The following is a 20,740-nucleotide window of genomic DNA, read 5'->3' on the forward strand; positions in this document are numbered from 1 at the left end:
GGTTCAGTTGGGAATTGATTGAGGGTGAAAAAATACAGGATAGGATTATGGTATTTTCACAGCCTCTTTTCTGACCATAATTTCACTATACAGAAGTCGGTTGGCATCTATTGTTGGAATAAGTGCGTAGGGGGGAATATCTCCTTTCTCCTCTTGTGTTACACTGAAAGGTGGAATTAAATTATTCTGCTCACAGACAGATTGTTCCAGTAAAATAGAATTTGAAACCACAAGGGGCCCATTGAGAGGAGAAGCTTTTACACTATATGAAAATGCAAGAGACAAAACCCTTGCCAAACTCCTTTACTCTTTATTACCGACAGCTGCAATGCTGGATGTGTCCGGATGCCTTTTAAGTGCCAAGGGGAGTGACAGAGGTGGGATGGCATGTTAGCAGATGAAATACATGGCAGCTTCTCCCCTGATGGCAAGTTTAATTATTTGCCCTGCTGTATACACAAGGAAAAAATACACGCATATTGGGAAATCATTCACTCTGCTTCCCGTGTCAGGTGGATTATGAAAAACACTTAACTCTTGTTGGTCAGAACAAAGTCTTAAAATGTTCAGAACCTGCACATGTCTTTGTCAAAGAAGGGAGACAAAACAAAATAGAATGTATTTCCTAAAGAAGGAGGACATGAATATATCAAGAGAGCAAACCCAGTTGTGCTTAACTGGATGAAATGAGATACACAACAGAAGTGAACCAAACCAAACTTCAAGCCAAAGAAATACTCTCTCCTATTTTCATTACAGAGGACTTCCTAATGTATCCATTTTTGTCCTCTCTGCATTTTAAGATCAGTGGAACAGAGAGCATCTGATTCTTTTGTCTGTTCAATGCTTGGCCAACAAACAAAAAACTGTCTTGTTAGGATCAATTTTCAAACAACCCTGCTCCACGATCCAGAAGCTTGTGTGATATGTCAGAGTGAGCATTCAAGATGAAATGGTCTAAGTCACTAGCTGTGATTCAAAATCATAAGCCATAAATAAACACTATCAGTCATAATATAATCCATGAAGCTATAGACCAGAGAAAAAAAGATGCAGACAGGATATCTTAAAGCTAAGGGTTAAATACCACTGATTCATAAACGACAACCAGGTGTTGTGGTTTAGGTGTCATGGTTTTGGCTGTGATAAAGTTAATTTTCTTTGTAAAGATTCACACAATGCTGTGGTTTGGATTTTTGATGAAAACATGGTGATAAAACACCAATGTTTTTAGTGGTTGCAAAGCAGTGTTTGTACAGAGCCAGAGACTTTTCTGCTTCTTATGCTGCCCTGCTAGCGAGGAGGCTGGTGGTGCACAAGAAGTTGAAAGGGGGGACACAACCAGGGCAGCCGACCCAGACTGACCAAAGGGACATTCCATGCCATATGACATCATGCTCAGCAATAAAAGCTGGGGTATAGGAGGAGGAAGGGGGGATGTTTGGACTGATGGAGTTGGTCTTCTCAAGAAACCATTATGCATGATGCCCTGTCTCCCTGGAAGTGGCTGAACACCTACCTGCTGATGGCAAACAGTGAATCAATTCCTTGTTTTGCTTTGCTTGTGTGTGGGGCCTTTACTTTAGCTAGTAAACTATTCCAGCCCATGAGTTCTCACACTTCATGAGTTCTCACGTGAGAAGAGAATCTTTCTGATTCTCCTCTCATCCCACCTGGGGAGAGTGAGTGAGTGAATGGCTCTGTGCTGCTTAGCTGCCTGCCAGGGCTAAACCACAACAGCAGGGTTATTTGGCAAGCCTTGATATACTTGCTTAAGTTGATGTCTAATGACTGTAAACAGTTCTTCTTGAGTAAGAGCCTGGTTCCATCCTACATGAATTAATCTCTGCAGCTGCTAACTTGAGCACTCCTAAGAATAAGGCCTATATAAGGACTGGGAGGTGTGAGGTGCAAGCTTATTGAAGACCTGCCAGCTTGAATCCCAACCGTGCTTCTTCCTCTTTGCATTAATGCAACACTGGCTGCTGCCCTACCCTCAGCACATACTCCTAATTATGAAGATTGCTAATACATCATCTGAGATCATACAATCAAGACAAGACATGCCAAGCTTTTCAGAGAACATTTTGTAGCATTTCAAGCAGATAACCACGTAGTGGTATTAATTAAGTATATTTCACAGATAAACCATTTATGAAAGTGTCTGCTGGTCCACAGATCAGTACCTATATTTGAAAATGAAAGGGAAACAAGCTGCTGGTATGTAAGGAATTCAGATAGCTATTGTTTCACATCACTAGAGTAAATTTAGTGAAGCTTTAGGCCACAGCATGAGCTCTGCAACACCTGAACCTGGTGTATAATGGTGATTGAGCAACAGTGAGAGTCACTGTGGGGGGGCCTGGGTGGCACCGATGGGGAAGGGGGAGGGTGTGCTGAACAAGGATGGCACCGGATCAGAGCCTGCCCCAATAACAGAAGCCAGCCTGCCTAGAGAGATAACAGAAGCCATCCAGTCCTGGGCGATAAAAGAAGTCATGGTTTCCTGCAACAAAGAGCCACCAGTCTGAAGGAACACAATGTATATGTGTTTTGACTGGACTATAGGGGATGAAAAAAAGGTTGTACAGGTATAAGAACCCAGGGAAAATTTTGAGCAAGGTTCCTCCCTGGAGGCACCCAGCTTGAGCTGATATATGGGTACCATTAAATTTTTGCTGCTTAAACTAAATGTCCCTCTTTGAATGAGTTCTGGATGCCTGGGAAGACCCATTCTGCTAGGGGAAACAATGGAATCCCCTAACAGAAAACCAGTTAGACACACTAAAACACTTTGTAAAAGCTTGATATGCAAAAGAAAAGAAAACACTAGGACTTGCCTCACAGGGGGAGTTCCTCAAAGGAGCTGGAAATGCAGTGCTGGTCATTGCAGTGTTTGCCGCTGCTGGTGCTTTGCTGGTGTCAAAGATCAGCCCACAACCTGGATAAAAGAGCAGGAAGAATGTCAAACTGCAGCACTCACCTCTTCTGGTTCTGGGGCTCGTGAAACCTTCCTAAAGTCTATGTAAGCTGGCTCCTACTACAGCAGGATGCCAGACAGCAGAAAGCTTTTTTCAATTCATTAGGGATGCAGTTTCACCTACCAATTTGGCATACTCAGGAAACATATTTAAGCAGTCTGACTGCTTTCCTCTTACAGCTATTTTCTGTTCCTCCATGACTTCAAATTCATATTCCTTGCAAGTGCGAATAAGAAAAAGAATCTTTTATAAACAAAGAGTAACTTGGAAACAAATATATTTAGCTTGGTCAAAACAAAACAAAACAATGTCAAAATAACAGCAGTGTACTATTAATTCAGCTTGAGGTCCCTTTACTCCTTTAATCATTTATTGTAACCAGAGGAACTGGGGTGGTTTTACCAGGATGGACAGCTAAACTCCACCACAACTATAAAGGCTCATGGGCTGAGATAAGGATAATTTAATTAAAGGGAAAAGAAAGAGAAGAAATAAGCAAAGGCCACACATGAGCAAAGAGAGAGAAAATTATTGTCTGCTTCCCATCAGCGAGTGATGTTTGGCTATGTCTTGGGAAGCAGGGCCTCAATATGCATAGAGGTGGTTTGGGAGGACAGATTTTTTCATAACAAGAGCTCTCCCTTCTCCTTCCCCTTTCACAGCTTTTATTGCTGAGTGTGACATACGGAATATCCCTTTGGAGAATTTAAGGACAGCTGCCCTGGTGATGTTCCCTCCCCACGTCTTGCCCACCCCCAGTCTATGAGCTTTGGGGGGGTTGGAGAGAGTCTTGATGCTGTGCCAGCATTGCTCAGCAATAGACAAAACATTGGTGTGATATTAACGCTGTTCTAGTGATATTAACGCTGTTCTAGCTACAAGTGCAGACCACAACACTACATGGGCTGCTGTGAGGAAAGCTAACTCCATCCCAGCCGGACCCAGCACAGGAACAGGGGCAGTAGTAACACTACAGTTCTTCTGTGGCAGCTCGTGATGGAGAGGTGTTTATTTGCACTACTTCAGCTCTACCCTCCAGCTCAGGAGGGCGCCACTACTTAGAGCCTGGTTATTTGGGCTTACACTGAAAACGCCTCTACAGCACAGACAGATCACAAATCAGCAGCACTTTATTGCAATCTCCCCACAGCTACCTCTTTCTGGCACTTTACTTCCTTGTTTACCTATGCATCAATCTCTTTGTGGTCTGCAATACTGTGGGCTGAGCCATCAGGTGGCATAAATCAGAATAGCTGCATGTAGCCTACACCAGTTCACATAAAAGCAGAGAATCTCACTCTTCATGTTTAACTCTGGATCTAACTTTGGAAATCGATGCTGGGATTATACACCATTAACTCTGCTGTTATTACAGTATCCCTTTAGATCCTCTGTGCCTGAGCAATAAATGCCTTCTATGATTTACATTATTGCATTAGGAAAAACTTATCCTGGCAGGCAGTCTGTTTGTCAAAACTCAACCACAGCAGTAGTTCAATGACCAAGGCATAAACCTTCAATGGCTGTATGAGATCGATTAAAAATGAACTCTTGGAATTTCGGTAGTGGAAGCAAATACACAGTAGTTACACATAGAACTGGAACTCAAGGGACAACAGAGCAAAGAGGAGGAAAATTTAGAAGTCTGTGTGAGGGGAAAAAGAAGCAGAACATAGAAATGGAAGAAGTAAATCAGAAAGAAAAAAAAAAAAACATAAACATACAAGCAGATCAATATGGTAGGGGGGCACAAAGATGAATACCTCATGGGAAGTTTTTTAGAAAGGGTCAGGACTACTCTCTCTGGTGTCAGTCTTGGAAACCTGAGGTAGCAGTCTGTACCCTCAAGATAAGAAGTGAGCAGGATAGTCTTTTGCTCAAAGCACTTGTAGTAGAAAGGTGTTTCTTGTTTCACTGGAGGCTGAATACATAATCACGCAGGAAAATGTGACTCGTGTTTTATTCCATCTCCCTGCTGTTTGCTTATCTTTTTTTTTTTATTTTTTTTTTCTGCTATCCATTCTCTGCACTTGCTATTTACTTTCACATACCTTCTATTGAAGGAAAACGATCATAGTCTGGACTTCCAATTCGCCATGGAGAAGCACGGGATGCTGATGAGCTGTGCATCCAGCCACAGTCCCCTTCTTCAAATGAACAGTAAAAGCCAGGGGGAAGATTTTCTGAAAGATGGAGAGACACACACATACAGAAGAACCCAGATGAGCCCTGGATGAGATATCTGAGCACACAGAGAAGCTGACAATTCTGACAGGGTTGTCCAGGGACGTGCAGGCAACCCTACAGCTACTCAGTCCTTCTTTGTGGAGTCACACTTGTGCCTTACCGTAGGGAAGATGGTGGTGAGGGAAGCAACCCCTAGAATAAGTGACTTCCCCCAAATTTTGACAAACCCAAGGAGGAGGACATATTTTGGTAGACACTGTGGGGTCTCCTAAATACCTGGCCTCTACAGCCAGGGAAATCTTGGACAGTGATATTTCCTAACATGTTTCCTTTCCATGTCTCTAGCTATCTCTAAGTCAGTCCAGCTCAGCATTGTGGCTTCTCCTCTTTGTGAACGCTGCCTTTAATGGAGCAAAGCACTAAATCCTTTTGTGCTTCATTTTTTGTACCTGTGGATCTGTTTGGTGAGATGAATGGATGAAAAGAGAACAGTTTATTTTAAGTAATACTTTCAGGATTTGAAGCCCACTCATTCTGTCACTGGCTTGGGATTTCAGGCAAGTTTCCAGCTCCATACAATAAAGACACATTATCTTTTTGCCTTTAAATTAACTGGTTTTAAAATAATAGTCATCTCATGCAAAGCAACACAACTTCACGCCTTCTCCATCTCCTTTTCTGTGCACATCCCAAGTTCTTCTTACAAAATGTGCAAAGCGCTACTCCTTTTGCCCTGAGACGTAGACTTACATTGCCACAGGCGAACATGCTCACAACTCACCCATTTCCTTGAAAACTTGTGAAATCATTTTTCTCATCATCCTTAATAAACATGCATAGCCTCTACTGCTGTCAGGTTCTACCTTTCCATTTCTGTTCTTCCACATGAGGCCAGATTGTGACCTTATTAAGTAATTTTAGCAGAAAATGAACCTTGTAAAACACCACGTAAAACCACTACCACTATAACATGATTTTCACTTTCAGTGAATAAATAATGATCTATAATACAAAATCTGCACCCAGGGTGAAGCTGACAACTCTGCCACATACCAGAAAGCTTCCCAGTGGTAAAAAGGGCATAAACTGTCTTTTATGGGGAAAAAGGTAGAGTACAAAAGTAGCCTGGGAGAAAAAGATGCAGTTTAAATACAGAGTTATGTTATGCATTAAAGATGCTAGAAGAGAAGCAAAGAAGAGTGATCATCCCTTATGTCCTGCTATATAGACTAACCAGTCCTTGAACCTGGCAGCACAAAGCCCCTGAACATGCATACTCAGTGGGGGTGGTCTTTCCTCCAGTAAGCAAAAGAAAACTGCTCTGATGACTAGAACTAGCTGTAAAAGAGCTGATGATATTCTTGACTTCTCACAGCTTCTACACCATTATGTACTCAGCTCTGTGCTAGCTACCAGTGTAACCCATATTCATTTTCTCCATCTCTATTCTCCTCAACTTCCCCGAAAAATGTCTTTGTTGGTTTTTATTTTTTCTTGAAAGGAAAGAAAATGGGACCAGAAATCTGTTTGAAATTGCAAGATAAAAATGAAATTTCATGTGCGAACACATTATAAAACCATATATACAGGAAATTAGTTTTTCCTTTCAACTGCTTGTCAAAGTCAGAGTAAAAATTTCTTGACTTACAAAGAGTTGGTTAGACTACAAACTCCTAAGTTTGGCCAGGTTATACCAGCAATTTCATTAGCTTCCCTATGAGAAGAGGAGGTTCCTGAACTCAGATTTTTTCATGATTATGAAGACATCTTCAGAGGAAAGAATTCTATCTATAAAGTCTGTGCCAGACAATAAGGCACCAGTGCCCAGATCCCAGATAATTCACGATGTTTACATCTCATCAGAACTCTCTGACTGAGGTTGCAGCTCAATTAAATAACTGCTCACAGGGCTTCAGCTCTGATTTATGCATAGAATCATGGAATGATTTGGGTTGGAAAGGACCTTTCAGATCATCTAGTTCTACCTTCCCTCCCAGCTCCCCCCAAATGGCAGGGACACCTTCCACTAGACCAGGTTGATCAAAGCCCTATCCAACCTGTCCTTGAACACTTCCAGGGAGAGGGCATCCACTGCTTCTCCAGGCAACCTGGTCCAGTGCCTCGCCACACTTCACAGTAGATATCTAATCTAAACCTGCCATTTTTTAGTTTAAGACCATAAAGCCCTTTTTCTGTCACTATGGTCCCTGAAGAAGAGTCCCTTCCCATGTTTCCTGTGGGTCCACTTTAGGTACAGGTATGCAACTATTGTCTCCCCGGAACCTTCTCTTCTCTTGTCTAAGCAACACCATCTCTCACAACCTGTCCTCACTGGAGATGGCTCCAGCCCTCTGATCATCTTCATGGCCCTCCTCTGGACCTGCTCTAACAAGTCCATGTTTTTCTTATGCTGGCGGCCCCAGAGTTGGATGCAGTACTCAAGGTGGGGTCTCATAGGAATGGAGTAGAAGGGGGAGAATCAACTCCCTTGACCTTTCTGCACTTCTTTTGATGCAGCCCAGGATATGAATGGTTTCTGGGCTGCAAGCACACATCTCAACAGGAAACTCCTTGGTCTACCCTGAGAAAAGACCTGGGGAACACACCTGCATTGTCTAGACATGGAATATTTGATTTTCTACGAGCCTGAATAAACAACTCACTTCACAGAGGTGACTGAGACAAATGACACCTATTGATTATTAGTAAGGTCAAATTTGAACCTGGAACTTGACATAGAGGTGAGAGCCATGTTTTACTGCTTTATTTTCCACAGTCATGCAAATCTGTTACGTAAAGATCAGAACCTGTACTTGAGTTGAGGGGTTTTCAAATCTTCCCTTTAAAATATCTCCAAATTCATTCAGCCTAGTCTTTAAATGTAGAGCTGTTAAGCTGAGAGTTGCTTCCCTGTGTTTTACCACTCTGCAGAACTTGATTATATTTCATTGTGCAGCCTGAGGCTGAGATCCAAAGAAAATGACAAATTATAATGTGCCCTGAATTCCTACTGAAACAGCTTGGCTTGGTGTCCAGCTGAATTCATTTCATGGTCCTATGTTATCTGGGATGATGTAAACAAATCAGAGCAGCAGGAGGAGTCATCTAAGTAGTAATCCTTGCCTGGAGGCCAGAAAAAGCTCGCTGTAGATGAACAAGTAAGGACATAAATAAGAACCTATTACTTTCCCAGAAAATTTGATTCCTCCTCCACAAATTAATCTTTTATGAATTTTCAGATGCCTTGAACACTGCTCTGTCTTGGAGGCCGGTCACTAGTGGCATCCCCCAGGGCTCAGTACTGCGGCCAGTTCTCTTCAGTATCTTTCTCAATGATCTGGACGAGGGGATCAAGTGCACTATCAGCAAGTTTGCAGATGACACCAAGTTAGGCGCAAATGTTGATCTGCTTGAGGGCCAGAGGGATCTGGATAGGCTGGACCGATGGGCCAAGACCAACTGTATGAGGTTCAACAAGGCCAAGTGCACTTGGGCTACAACAACCTCATGAACTGCTATAGGAAGAGGGTCTGGAGAGCTGCCCGGCGGAAATGGCCTTGGGGGTATTGGCCAATATCCAGCTGAATATGAGCCAGCAGTGTGCTCAGGTGGCCAAGAAGGCCAACAGCGTCCTGGCTTGTATCAGAAATAGTGTGGCCAGCAGGAATAGGGAAGTGATTGCCCACCTGTACTCTGCTCTGATGAGGCCGCACCTTGAATAATGTGTTCAGTTTTGGGCCGCTCACTACAAGAATGACATAGAGGTGCTGGAGCATGTCCAAAGAAGGGCAATGAATCTGGTGAAGGGTCTGGAGAACAAGTCTTATGAGGAGCGGCTGAGGGAACTGGGGTTATTTAGCCTAAAGAAAAGCAGGCTAAGGGGAGACCTTATCGTGCAGTACAAATACCTTAAAGGAGGTTATAGTGAGGCAGGGATCAAACTCTTCTCCCAAGCAAAAAGTGATAAGATGAGGGGAAAAGTCCTCAGATTGTGCAAGGGGAGGTTTAGATTGGATATTAGTTGAAATTTCTTTACTGAAAGAGTTGTGCAGCATTAGAACAGGCTGCTCAGGGAAGTAGTCGAGTCACCATCCCTGGAGGTCTTCAAGAAATGTGTAGATGTAGAACTTAATAGCATGGTTTAGTGGTGGACTTGTTAGTACTAGGTTAAAGGTTGGGCTCGATGATCTTAGAGGTCTTTTCCAACCTGAATGGTTCTATGATTCTATGATCTTACTTTATATACATACAGCATCTATGATTCCATCTGTTACTACTTCACAAAGAGCACTTTGGCTAGCACTTTTTCGTTAACATGTACTCCTCAATTTTCTGAATGCTTATGCTTCAAATTCACATTAGCATAAACACTGCACTGATGAGGGAAAGCTAATCTTACCGTATTATAAAATCAATTAAAGCAGGAGTCAGAAGTTATATCTACTGAAACCTGTCATGCTGGATATTATCACCAGTGTCAGAAACTTCAAAAGGTTTAGAACTCATTAAGAGTAAGATGCTGTTTGTGGATTTGGGACAGAGTTTAGAGTAATCCAATCACACTGAAGCACTATAAGAATGCAAGTCTCTGCTTTTCTTTGAGTGAGAATGTACAGAGAAGCTGTAGGGTGTTAAACTTGTTCTTAACCAAGTATTTTCAAGACTTCAGAATGATTTTGAAAGAATGATTTTTTTAAAGTTAAAAACTTTAACTCAGATTTTCCATCCTTTAATAGCAAGAAAAATTAGCAACTGGAGTATTTTATGATGCAGATGGAGCAGGTTCTCTATTGTCTGCCTCGACTCAAAACCAGGTGTAAATGAACAGGTACTATAGTTTAAAATTCAGGGTGAAATTCCAGACATGTGTTATAAAGGATATAAATGTAAAAGACTACTTATCTGTGTATAGACCTTTACCAAATGTAAAGATGTAAAATGTAGGAGAAAATCGCAGAAGGCAAAAAGATCACCTACTCAAACAATTTAAAGAAGCACATGAATCTTAAACGTGAGCTTGTTTTCAGTGACTGCCTCTGTGCTAGCAAAGTTGTCTGACAAATTCTACCAGAAATGAAGTATAGAAAGGGAAAATACAATTCAACACAGTATACAAAGACTTTTCCTTTAATGCTGGAAGGCATTGCTAAATTCAGAACTGCCAGTAGTTAAAATTCATTGCTAGAGGTGCAGGTTTTGATCAAGAAAGGAACAAAAGAATTTGTGTATGCATGACAGGAACCTTAAGAGAGCACTGCAATGCAACAGGTTGCTACACTTCATTTTGCTTGCAGGGAGAATCTGCTGGGCTGCAACTACCTCTAGGACATAAATGAATCAACTGTTTTTTGCATGGAAAGTAAACTGGCTCCTGTAGAATTAATTATCCTTTCTTTTTTTTTTTGGTCACTTGCTCATGTTATCACAAATTCAAACTTTATAGTTTCCTATTCTAGCTGCCATCTGTTTCTTGACAGATGTGTGTGCACTCCTCTGACTATACAGAGTTGAAGCTTGAGTCACTGCTAATATGAATCAGATAGTAGTCCTTCCTATCTTACCTGTTAACGTGATTCCATTTTGTTTAACATTCTTAAATATTTGTTGAGGCAAAGAGTGAAAATTGAAGTGATTATGAGATTCATCTGAAAGGTGGAGCACAGTATTTTCAATTTATCTTCCAGGTAACATTCATAAAATGTGGAAGAGCAACACCAGGAGAGAATGAGTAACCCTTTTTCAAACTGCATGTTCCAGACCACACTGTCTTGGAAACTTTCAATGGAAACCAGAAATATGTGTCCAAATTCACTTAGAGAGAAAACAGGATCAGTTCTGGGTTTGTCATGTCCTGGGTGAATCCTGTAAGCTGTGGGTCTCCAGATAATAAATATACTATCATCACTTCAATTTAGTAATATTCATATTAATATATCCATAACTTTCATACATGCTTTGCCTGATTAAACAATATTTTCCCAGGCTGATTTTTTTTGGTGGAAAACAAAACCTGAGCAGAAAGTATGATAGTTTTAGACTAGAGACTAGTTAAAGAATGCTTTTTTTTACTTTTTTTTTTTCAGTAAAACTTTTACTTTTGCCTAGACTTGCTGCCCTGCAGCAAAAGATTCTTGAACCAAAAGCAAAGATATTGTTACCTAAAAAGAGAAGTACCAAACTACTGAAACAAATTCTCCTCTTTGGTAGTGCAGACCTGTATCAATAAGTATTAATAAAGAATGGAACTTTTCATCTGTCTTGTACCATACCACGCATACTACATACATGATTCTCTGCTCCACTAGGAAAAAATGTTTTTGTTTTTGTTTTTGTTTTTTTTTTTGCAGTAAGTTGTGATTCATAATCAGGAATTTACTAGTAAAGACATAAGACCACCACTATCTGAAATCTTAATGTGTGTTTGCAAAGTATGCTCCTGCAAAGTAACTTCCAGTGTTGTGCTTCTATCAGTCTGTAAACTTTTTAAATCTGATCACAGATCAACACAGTTCGGCATCTATTTCTACATCTGTGTCTTTGAAGCTGTCTTTTTCTCCTGTGAGAATAATTGATTATGACTCAAACAGCAACATTTTTTTCTCCAGGGGTCACCCCTGTCTAATTTTACATTCTCTACAAAGACTAATTGGTTGCATGCAGAATGAGCACCATGACTTTGCATTGGCTATTGGGAAATAAAGAGATGTTAACAAACAGAAGGCTTTAGGAGATATTTTTCAGCTAAGAAACAAATAAAAATCAAGTGAGAGGAAAGAGAAAGGGAAAGGGAAAGGGAGAGAAGCATCTAAACAGCTAAAAGACTGGAAGGAAAAACAAGAAAATATCTTTTTTTGAAAAACAAACTACATTCTTTTTTTACATGACCTTTAGTTAATGGTTATTTTAAAAGCTCTCCCCTCAGTTGCAAGCATGGCTACATCTTTTTCTGACAGCTCTTTTGTGTACACAGAAGTGCTTGGGAAAACCCTTTCCCTTCCCTGCTTTATACATCTGAATCACTTCTTGTCATACTTGCAAAAAGCTGGTGGTAACATGCATGTTGCTCAGAACTAAAATGGCAAGTGAAATGCTGAAAGATGACATATGCTTTGTGCTGGGTTGCCATGCAGATGTAACTGACTTCTAAAACATTATTTTTCTGTTTTGTGAAAGCAGCTTTATGCCAATGATATTCAACACAGCAAAGAGGCAGAGAAAGCAGCCACAAAACCGAGTAGGTTTTATGTGGCTAAGCAGACATATCCACAACCCAAGCACTTGCAAGCTAAGGGCAAGCCTGTATTTTTGTTTCTTGCAGTGGAAGATGGTGCCTTTTGGGTCTTTTGGCTGAGGGAAAAAGTCTCATTGCCAGTACCTGTGGTTTAAAACAAGCCATGTGGTCTTCTTCTCAAGCTGGGGAGTGACATTCTGCTAAACAGGTGGTTAAATATCTTCTGCTTTTAACCTTCTCTATATTTTCAGTAAATACTTTGCCAACATAGCTGTAAGCGCTATACTGCTTGATGCCAATAGCTATGGATGAATGCTGCATACATGGCTAAAAGGCAACCAAACAAACCCATGTGGACAGCTTATCTGAAAGCAGGACTGGTCACCCTACCACCTGGCTCACTATGGGATACAGCCTAGCAGCTAATGGCAAAAGCGGAGCCAGACTCTTTATTTGTGAATACTGATAAGACAACAGCTACAGGTGCACCCAGTGTTTGAAAATAATAGGCAAGCATGTTTCATGAGGCCTGACCTACCCTATGATGGCATTTAGTTTGCATCTGTGACTAGTACAACTCTACCTTGGAGCTCTACTGTTCCCACTAGCATGGACAGCATTACCCTCGCAAGGCAGAACCATTTATAGCAGCTAGACAGGACTGTATATCCAGACGTATACCTGATCCATCTTAAATAATGGTAAATAATATGTCTCTGCACTTCTAATGAAATGACAATGCATTCAACATAATCATTAGCATAATTGACTAAGTATTTTAAATTAAAATGTAGAAAATAGGAATACCATTATGAAGTCTGAATATGAAGATGATCAAGGGACTGGGGCACCTCTCCTGTGAGGAAAGGCTGAGAAAGCTGGGCCTGTTCAGCTTGGAGAGGAGGAGGCTCAGGGGGATTTTATCAATGCCTATAAATACCTGAAGGAAGGGTGCAAAGAAGATGGAGCCAGGCTCCTTTTAGTGGTTCCCAGTGACAGGGCAAGAGGTAGTGGGCACAAACTGGAACATAGAAAGGGTCTGTCAAAGCATCAGGAAGCACTTCTTTATTGTGCAGGTGACAGAGCACCGGCACAGGTTGCTCAGAGAGGCTGTGGTGTCTCCCTCATTGGAGATGTTCAAAAGCCATCTGAACATGGTCCCGGGCAACCTGCTGTGGGTGTCTCTGCTTGAGCAAGGGGGGTTGGATCAAATGATCTCCTGAGGACACTTCCAACCTTGACCATTCTGTGATTCTTTGATTCTTTTTTAGATCTATGCTGTAAAGTTCTTAGGCAAAACAGTTTTGATACCAGTAATATGAAGCATTATTGGTTCTAAGCAGCTGCAGGACAGCAGTGATGACACTGTTTCTGTGATTAACTATATGGCTAAAAAACCACCACTCCTCAATATCTGTAGACTGACAAAAGGAAACGCAGTGGAGGTAGAACACATAAAGGTACAGAAAAAAGAGACAAGGCATTTTCAAGATGGTTAATGGATGGTCCTAAAGTATCTAATTTAAGCAACACATTTACAGAAATATTTAGGCATAGAGAACTTTTTCAGAAAATGCAGATTGCTATTTAGCTTCTGATTTATGTTATTCAGTTACTGGCTGCTGAAGAGAGAATCGAAAACAAGAGTAATTACAAAGACAGGAGTAGGAGCTGGTCACAGACAACCTCCTGCCTCTACTAATTTTTCTTACCTTGGAAGTTTTCTTCTTTCTCTTCCTTCTGCCACATGCTGATTAAGGGTGCTACATTTTGGTTAAGGGCACTAACAAGCTATACGTTTTGTTACTCTATAAGGCATGTAGCTATTTAAGCTATTCTTTCTTTCAATTTTTGATCAGGATTTTGTTAGACGAAGAACTGAGAGCAACTTAAGAACCTGTTGCAGAACTAATGAAGGCAAACACAGAAACATACTGAATGGTCCATTCTAGGCAGACGTTCAGAGAAAGTGCATGTGTTGTGGAGGACACTGGTCTTTTGATAGCACCAAATTAGTTCATTACTACTGAAGTCTCAGGCATTAAAACTCAAAACAATCTGTGCTTTTGGAAGCAGATGTTCAGCTTCTCTCAGAAGGAAAAAGGACACGTCCTGAGGATCTGGATTTACTCACTGCACATATCTCCCTCATCTTCTCCCTCAAGGCAGTCTCTGATGAAGTCACATGCCTGGCCCAGCCTGATCGATGTACCATTCCAGCAGATGAAAGAACCCTCCAGAGCCATTTTTGATACAGAAGCAGATCCTAGAGAAAAAGAAAACAAAAGCCATTTCAGGTTACTGAATTGCCTTTCTCCAAGCCAATAGGCCATAGGATCCTGGATAACACTGAACAGGAGAAAGACCTTGTGAAACCCCCTTAGTCCACTAATTACTTGATAAAGTAATTATTTTATTTTTGTTCAACATGTTTGTTTTGCCAAATACCTAACAGCCCACCTGATGCAGAACTTAAGTTCTTCATGCATGTCTGTCATTGTTACTTGGAAGGCAGGTCTGAACCTTGTAAAGAGGGTTGAAATCCTACAGCCTGCTCTATGATACTTCTCAAGAATGACATGATATGCACGATCCCCTCCCCATGAATCTGGGAGTCCTGCAGCAGTCTACATCTACCAGGATACAAAAATCACTCATTCATTTTCCCTATGCCAAGCAGCAAAAGGCAGCTAACAATGTTGTGGAAAGTAGCCAACTCTTGTGACATGTCACCAAACATGTGTACCATCCATTCACAATCAGCCAGTACCATCTATTCAGAAATGATTCTGAGTACTAAGGACCCTTAGTGTGCTAGGGATCCTTACCACAGTCCTTCTTTAGAGGCACTCCTTTCCCTTGTCACTTGAGTAGTCAGAGATCATCCAGCCTGATGAGCATAATTTTCCTTATCATGGGACTTCTCTCAACCTGAATCCTTTGACTGTGTCTGAGATACACACATGACAAGGACTGATTTGGCTATTTAATTTAATTTTAATTTATTTTTTAAATCCATGCTCCAGATCAGTCACCTGCAGGAGGTATGAGTTAGTTAAGACCAACCTACAGTCAGTATATAAGGAGGAGGCCAAGCTTGCTAAGTGCAAGAGCCCCCTCCACAATAATCTGGATGTAGAAAAAAACCTTCCTCATGGTCTGCACAGATATGTTTCCACTTCATCACTCCTAGAAGGCAAGTCTAGAAGTACAAAGAGGTCTGTGCTGTGAATTCCCCACTGCAAAAACTCCTGCCCTGTCTCTTATTGAATGGGTAAGTGCTAAAGATTAAACCAAAGCCTCTGGGCAGAGTGAGCCATTGTTTGCCTAGCTCATCCATGCTTGCTAAACAGTGGAGCTACATCATGTTCTCTGGTACAGCAGGGAGCTGGGAATCATCGGTGATTCAATTAGATGTGCACTTGATAGTTTTATTTATATTGCCTGCCAAAACTAAAAATTAATGAAGCATGGAGGAAAACAACCACTACTTCTCTTCAAGCTTGTTTTATGGTACAAATCAATTCAGGCGTGGGGGGAATACATGTCAAATTTTTTTTAATAAAAGACCCTGGCTCCTGAAAAGGGTGATCTTTGTTATTGTCAGCTCAATTCTTTTGACTGCCTTGGAGCAATTCTGTCTTGCTGCATGCAAACTGCACGGTGCCCTTGTATTTCAGTCAGGGTCAAAGCATGAGTACAGAGGAGAGTTTCACAGAAAAAAAATAGGCCAAGTAACACAACCCAGTTGGTTGCTGACAATTTCTGCAGGCCCCTTGGTAAAGGTTTGAGGCAGTGTAGAAGATATCCTCCTTGCCCTTGCAGTGCTCCTTGCAAAAATGCTCTCTTAAAAGACACTGCCTTTCCTCTTCACTTGCCTCAAACCAGTCCCAGTGTGCAAATGAGAAGTGACTCCAGTAACTCAGTAAGTGATCCCTTCTCCTTGGGGTATGCAATGAAACTGTGGTGTACTGTGTTCCCAGTACACACCTAAGTACCACCCAGGATAAGAGTCAAGACCCAGAATGATTCCATTAGGTTAGAAATATTGTGACATTCTTAAAAATGTTGAAGTCCTAGTCAAATTTAGAAGTATTTTTGCTTCTCTGAATTTTTGCCACATATTTGCCAAATATGCTTTCGAAGGAATTCCCACATTTATTACCAGCTCTCATATCGCACTTGGTTTACCTGCAACCTTTTCAGTAATCTCTGTGGTTTAGCCCAGCAGCTGCTGTGTTTGAAGATCATATGCAGATGTTCAGAGGAGGGTCTTGTAGGCAATGGAGTTGTTCTGTTTATTCAATTAATTACAACTTTGTAAAGACACTTGGTTTTCCAAGCACAAGACTGCATTAACTCTAATTTTAATGGAACTGAGGTATTCAAGAGCACCTACTGTCTTCCCAGGTGTCTTTTGTGCATCCCAAAAGCATAAATCCCCTGAAATAAACTCACTGTGGTAATAAAAGCCATCAGTTGCAGCTAGACATTAGGTGATTACAGGAGATTGTCCTTCAAAAGAAACAGCAGGTTTGCATGCTCATTCATTTTTGTGGAGATGGCACTTGAATTAGCTCAGATTTACATTAGATGCACATATTCATACATGCTCTTTGTATAGGTTAGAGAACACAAATAGCAAAGCAGCAGCTGAAGGAAAGACTGGGGTCTGTGACAGTGCATTAATGTCTCTGTCTTCTGTTTGCTTGCTTACTGTATGCACAAAGGCAAAATGAATCAGAAAAAAAGAGAAGATAAACTAATAAGACAAATACCTAATCAAAAAAATCCAAACACAAACGACCCTTTTAATGGGCCACTTGATGCAGATGTTTGCAACCAAGCTCAAGGAAACTTAATCTTCAATTAAAATATTTTGTAACAAAGACAGACCTTTTATCTGACTTTTCATTTCCCAGCCCCTACCACTCCTGGCCAGCTGAGCCAGAATGACCTGGATCACTAAGTTAAGTGGTCTAGACTCATACACAGAAGATGTGCAAGGAAAGGAAAATGAATTGCATCAAATAAGTATCAAAGTAAAAATTGTGGGAGACATCCTTTATATTTACAGCAGTGTTTATGTAGCCAGTGGCATCCATAAAGTACAGTAATCATTAAGCTGTACCATGGGTGGCTTGGAGTCTTATAAATCATTGTTTAAGCAACAACTTTAAACAAATGCCATTTCAGGCTCTAAATCAAAAGGAGAAACAAACAACTCCTTGGGGAACAAGTGCTTACTTTGTACCTCACACTTTCTGCTTCTGAACACAGCCCAGTCTTGGCAATATTCAAATCCACTACCAGACCCTGGACAGAAATGATACATCCTGGGCTCTTGATTCACTTGATTCACATGATTTTGGAGTTAGTCTTTGTGCAGCATGATCAGCATGAAAGGCAAAAATGGCATGGCTTAGCCTAACATAGGATAAGCAACTTACTGCTCAGACTGTGGGGCCAAGGTGGATATAATTTACTTTGCAGCAGATGTGCCTCAGATTTCTTCAGACTTCCTCTTCTGCCATCCTTCCTTGATCAACAGAGAAACGTGCACTGGCAAGTTCTGGTAAATTGGTCCCTGAGAAGTGTAGCTAAGTATGATGTTTGCTCATGACACTTGCTCAACTGATGGCTGAAAAATGAGAACCTTAAACTCACTACCACCACACTTGGCCAAGAGGAAGAGAAGACAAGTTCCTACAGGTTTTTGCAAAGACATCCCTTATCTTGCAAACTGACTGCACTACTAAATATCATGCAAGATCAATTGAGCTGAACATAATTATACCTTCAAGTGTTACATGGAACTTCTCAGACCATAATTTTCAATCGTACTGAAACCTGGGACCACCACAGCCAGGTAACGCACTGCCACTCAGTGCACAGAAAAACAAGAGAGGCTAATGGGTCAATTACTCAGTTGCTGTGAAAAAGTGAAAACAAAGTGAAAACTTCCATTGTTAATTGCACATAAGTAGTAAGAAATATCCATACATGGAATTCCACCCTGCTTATCTTGCCAAGCACAATACTCCTCAAAAAAGAGAACTTTCCTAGTGTTTAATTACAGCTCTTTAAAAATACTGTAAGAGGCTAATGTTGCAGTCTCATGCTCCTCCCTCCAGCCACCAAAAGTCACTGAAAACCATGTGTTGTGGACCATTGCTGATATTACTCACCTGTTACAAGTATTCATCATTATCTGCTCATTTTTCTTTGGCGGGAGTTCAAGGCCCTGAGTCAGAGATATTTGAAAAGAGCGTACTTGGGGATTTAAAGGTTGCACGAAACAAAGAAAAACTGTTGCCTAGCTATAAAGGGATAGTGAGAACTCGGGGGAGTTTTTGATTATTGATTTTGCTGTGACTCGCCCATTCCTCATGGGCACATCGTTTCCTCACTCTTCATCTCTAACTTGTCAGCCTTATAGCAGTGCAGGCATATGCAGGTTGATGGGTCACTTGGCGCTGAGGATAGCCATATCCCAGGACAAATTAAATTGTCCATTGTCAGTGAGTCTGTAATACCTCTGCCTCCACCACTGCAGAAGTCAGAATGTGCAAAATGAAGGATGTAGGAGAGTGAAAGAAGTGAGGAAAGTTCATGTTTAAGGGAACTGCAACCATCCTTAGCAAATGGCCAATGAATGCCAACATGATACAGGGCAGACAGATAAAGTACAGCTTTCACAGCCAGCTAGACTGCCTTCATTTTCCAGGTACCCACCCCAGGACACTTGTTTGCGGATCTGCAGAAAAGCCTACCAATCACAGCTGCAAACGAGACCAGAAAGAGATATGCCTGAAAAATACAATGTCCTCAAAAAAGGCTTTGAAAAAAGATTGGATTCTAGATTTCCCAAGCCAGGAAGCCAAAATTAGTCAGCACTTCATGATTTCTGGCTTTAATCTTTGTTACAGCATTAGTACTGTTGTTGTCATTGCCTAGGGATGCAAGTAAAGCCACATTTGTAGGAGGTGGTGATCTCTTGTTATTAGACTGCCTGATACAGGCAGAAATTGCAGCCAATGTTTGTATGTCTGAAAACTTACCCATTTTTCCAGTCACATAAATTGCCTATAAACTTCATATTTTATTTCCTATATGTAAAATGGGAACAAACTCATCACAGGAGCTCTGTGAAATTTATTTCTTTAACACTTGTAAGGAAATAAGATTCCTGCATGCTAAGGGGACACCACTGCCACAGTGAGTTACTCCAAGGTGAGAAATGTTGCCTCTTAGAGAGATATAGAAAACAGAATGTTCATTTTACAGAAAATTCCAACATTTCAAAATATACTTTACACTAAAATAAAAATGCCAAAATTTTTTTGGAGAACAAAAATTTCATAACAATTCTGGGTTAGAAATACTGACTTAAGAAATTGCAATATGTAACTAAATAGTGACCTAAAACCAAGAGATCTGAAAACACTTGTATTCAAAGATATTTTTCTTTGTCAGGAAACTCAAGTGGAAAGTTGCTGTTTTGGAGCTCTCTTACAGCAGTAATTCATCCAGCTCAGTTCTAACGTGCTCTCCCTCTTCGCTGCTGCTGCTGTTTCAAAGCAGGGATGTTATACTTAGCGTGCAAATTTTAAAATGCCTGCTGCTTTAGCCTAGCCTAATGCCAGGAGGATTCCTTACACTGAAGAAAGCTTCATAGCACACCTGAGGAGCAGGCACTTGCTCCATGCCATATTTCAGTAGCATGAGGTAGTGTTCAGACTAGGCAGGCCCTCTGTGTTCTCTTGGAAATGCTTTTGACCAGGTTGAGTTATTTTCCATAACATTTGTCTGAATGAATTCCCCAAATCAATACTCACATGATGTAGTTTTCCCAAGTTTACAGCAAAAAACTACGTTCTTTAAAATGAAACAAAAACATGGAATGTGAAAGCTGTGTTTCACACTGTCCTGTTTTTTAATTCAGGAGGTTGACTGAGGTCCTACTATTTATCTTCATTGCTCCTGAGACAGTAAATAATTGCTGAGCACAATAAATAACATGATAATGTGTTTTTTTCTTCCTATTTATCTTGCCCAAAATGCAACTTTTTTTTTTTAGGGTAACCAGTAACATGTATTTTTCTCCTGTGATCTGTTCACTGAAAATAAGTTTCAATAAGCAGAAAATACGTTGCAATAAGCAACTCCAACAGCATATCCAAAAATTATCAAGATGCAAGTAAACAGCAGCAGCACCAGAGGATTTTATAAAGTGTGATTTTCCTGTATGCATCAGTACCTACATATTCTAGGATATCTACAAAGTTGAAAGGGGCCAAAAGGGACAGAAAATCAATACTTGTTCCCAAATACCTATGAA

The 20,740-nt window shown here is 40.9% G+C and overlaps 2 protein-coding genes across 3 annotated transcripts in view; both read right to left on the bottom strand.

Annotated features, from left to right (window-relative positions):
- Positions 1-3,024, bottom strand: part of ALK (ALK receptor tyrosine kinase) — a 64,161-nt gene extending 61,137 nt beyond the window's left edge. For both annotated transcript variants that reach the window (XM_032184315.1, XM_032184314.1), the window contains exon 1: positions 2,984-3,024. The gene's annotated coding sequence lies outside the window, so the exon portion shown is untranslated. The remainder of the gene's footprint in view (positions 1-2,983) is intronic.
- LOC116487120 (ALK tyrosine kinase receptor-like) lies at positions 46-19,464 on the bottom strand. The gene is made up of 5 exons (XM_032183735.1): positions 19,461-19,464; positions 14,534-14,665; positions 5,033-5,164; positions 2,841-2,941; positions 46-186 (listed from the first exon to the last, which is right to left on the bottom strand). The coding sequence occupies exons 1-5, from the start codon at positions 19,462-19,464 to the stop codon at positions 46-48; spliced, it is 510 nt and encodes a 169-aa protein (XP_032039626.1).
- Positions 19,465-20,740: the final 1,276 nt, after the last annotated feature.

Source organism: Aythya fuligula, chromosome 3 (assembly GCF_009819795.1).
Source record: "Aythya fuligula isolate bAytFul2 chromosome 3, bAytFul2.pri, whole genome shotgun sequence".
NCBI classification, from domain to species: Eukaryota; Metazoa; Chordata; class Aves; order Anseriformes; family Anatidae; genus Aythya; species Aythya fuligula.

Excerpts from the sequence above, each read along its gene's own strand:
- LOC116487120 (XM_032183735.1), bottom strand. Across the intron at positions 5,165-14,533 it reads AGATGAGGGAGATATGTGCA|AAAATCTTCCCCCTGGCTTT; the intron begins GTGAGTAAATCC and ends TCCATCTTTCAG. Across the intron at positions 2,942-5,032 it reads TCGTTTTCCTTCAATAGAAG|GTTGTGGGCTGATCTTTGAC; the intron begins GTATGTGAAAGT and ends TCTTTTATCCAG.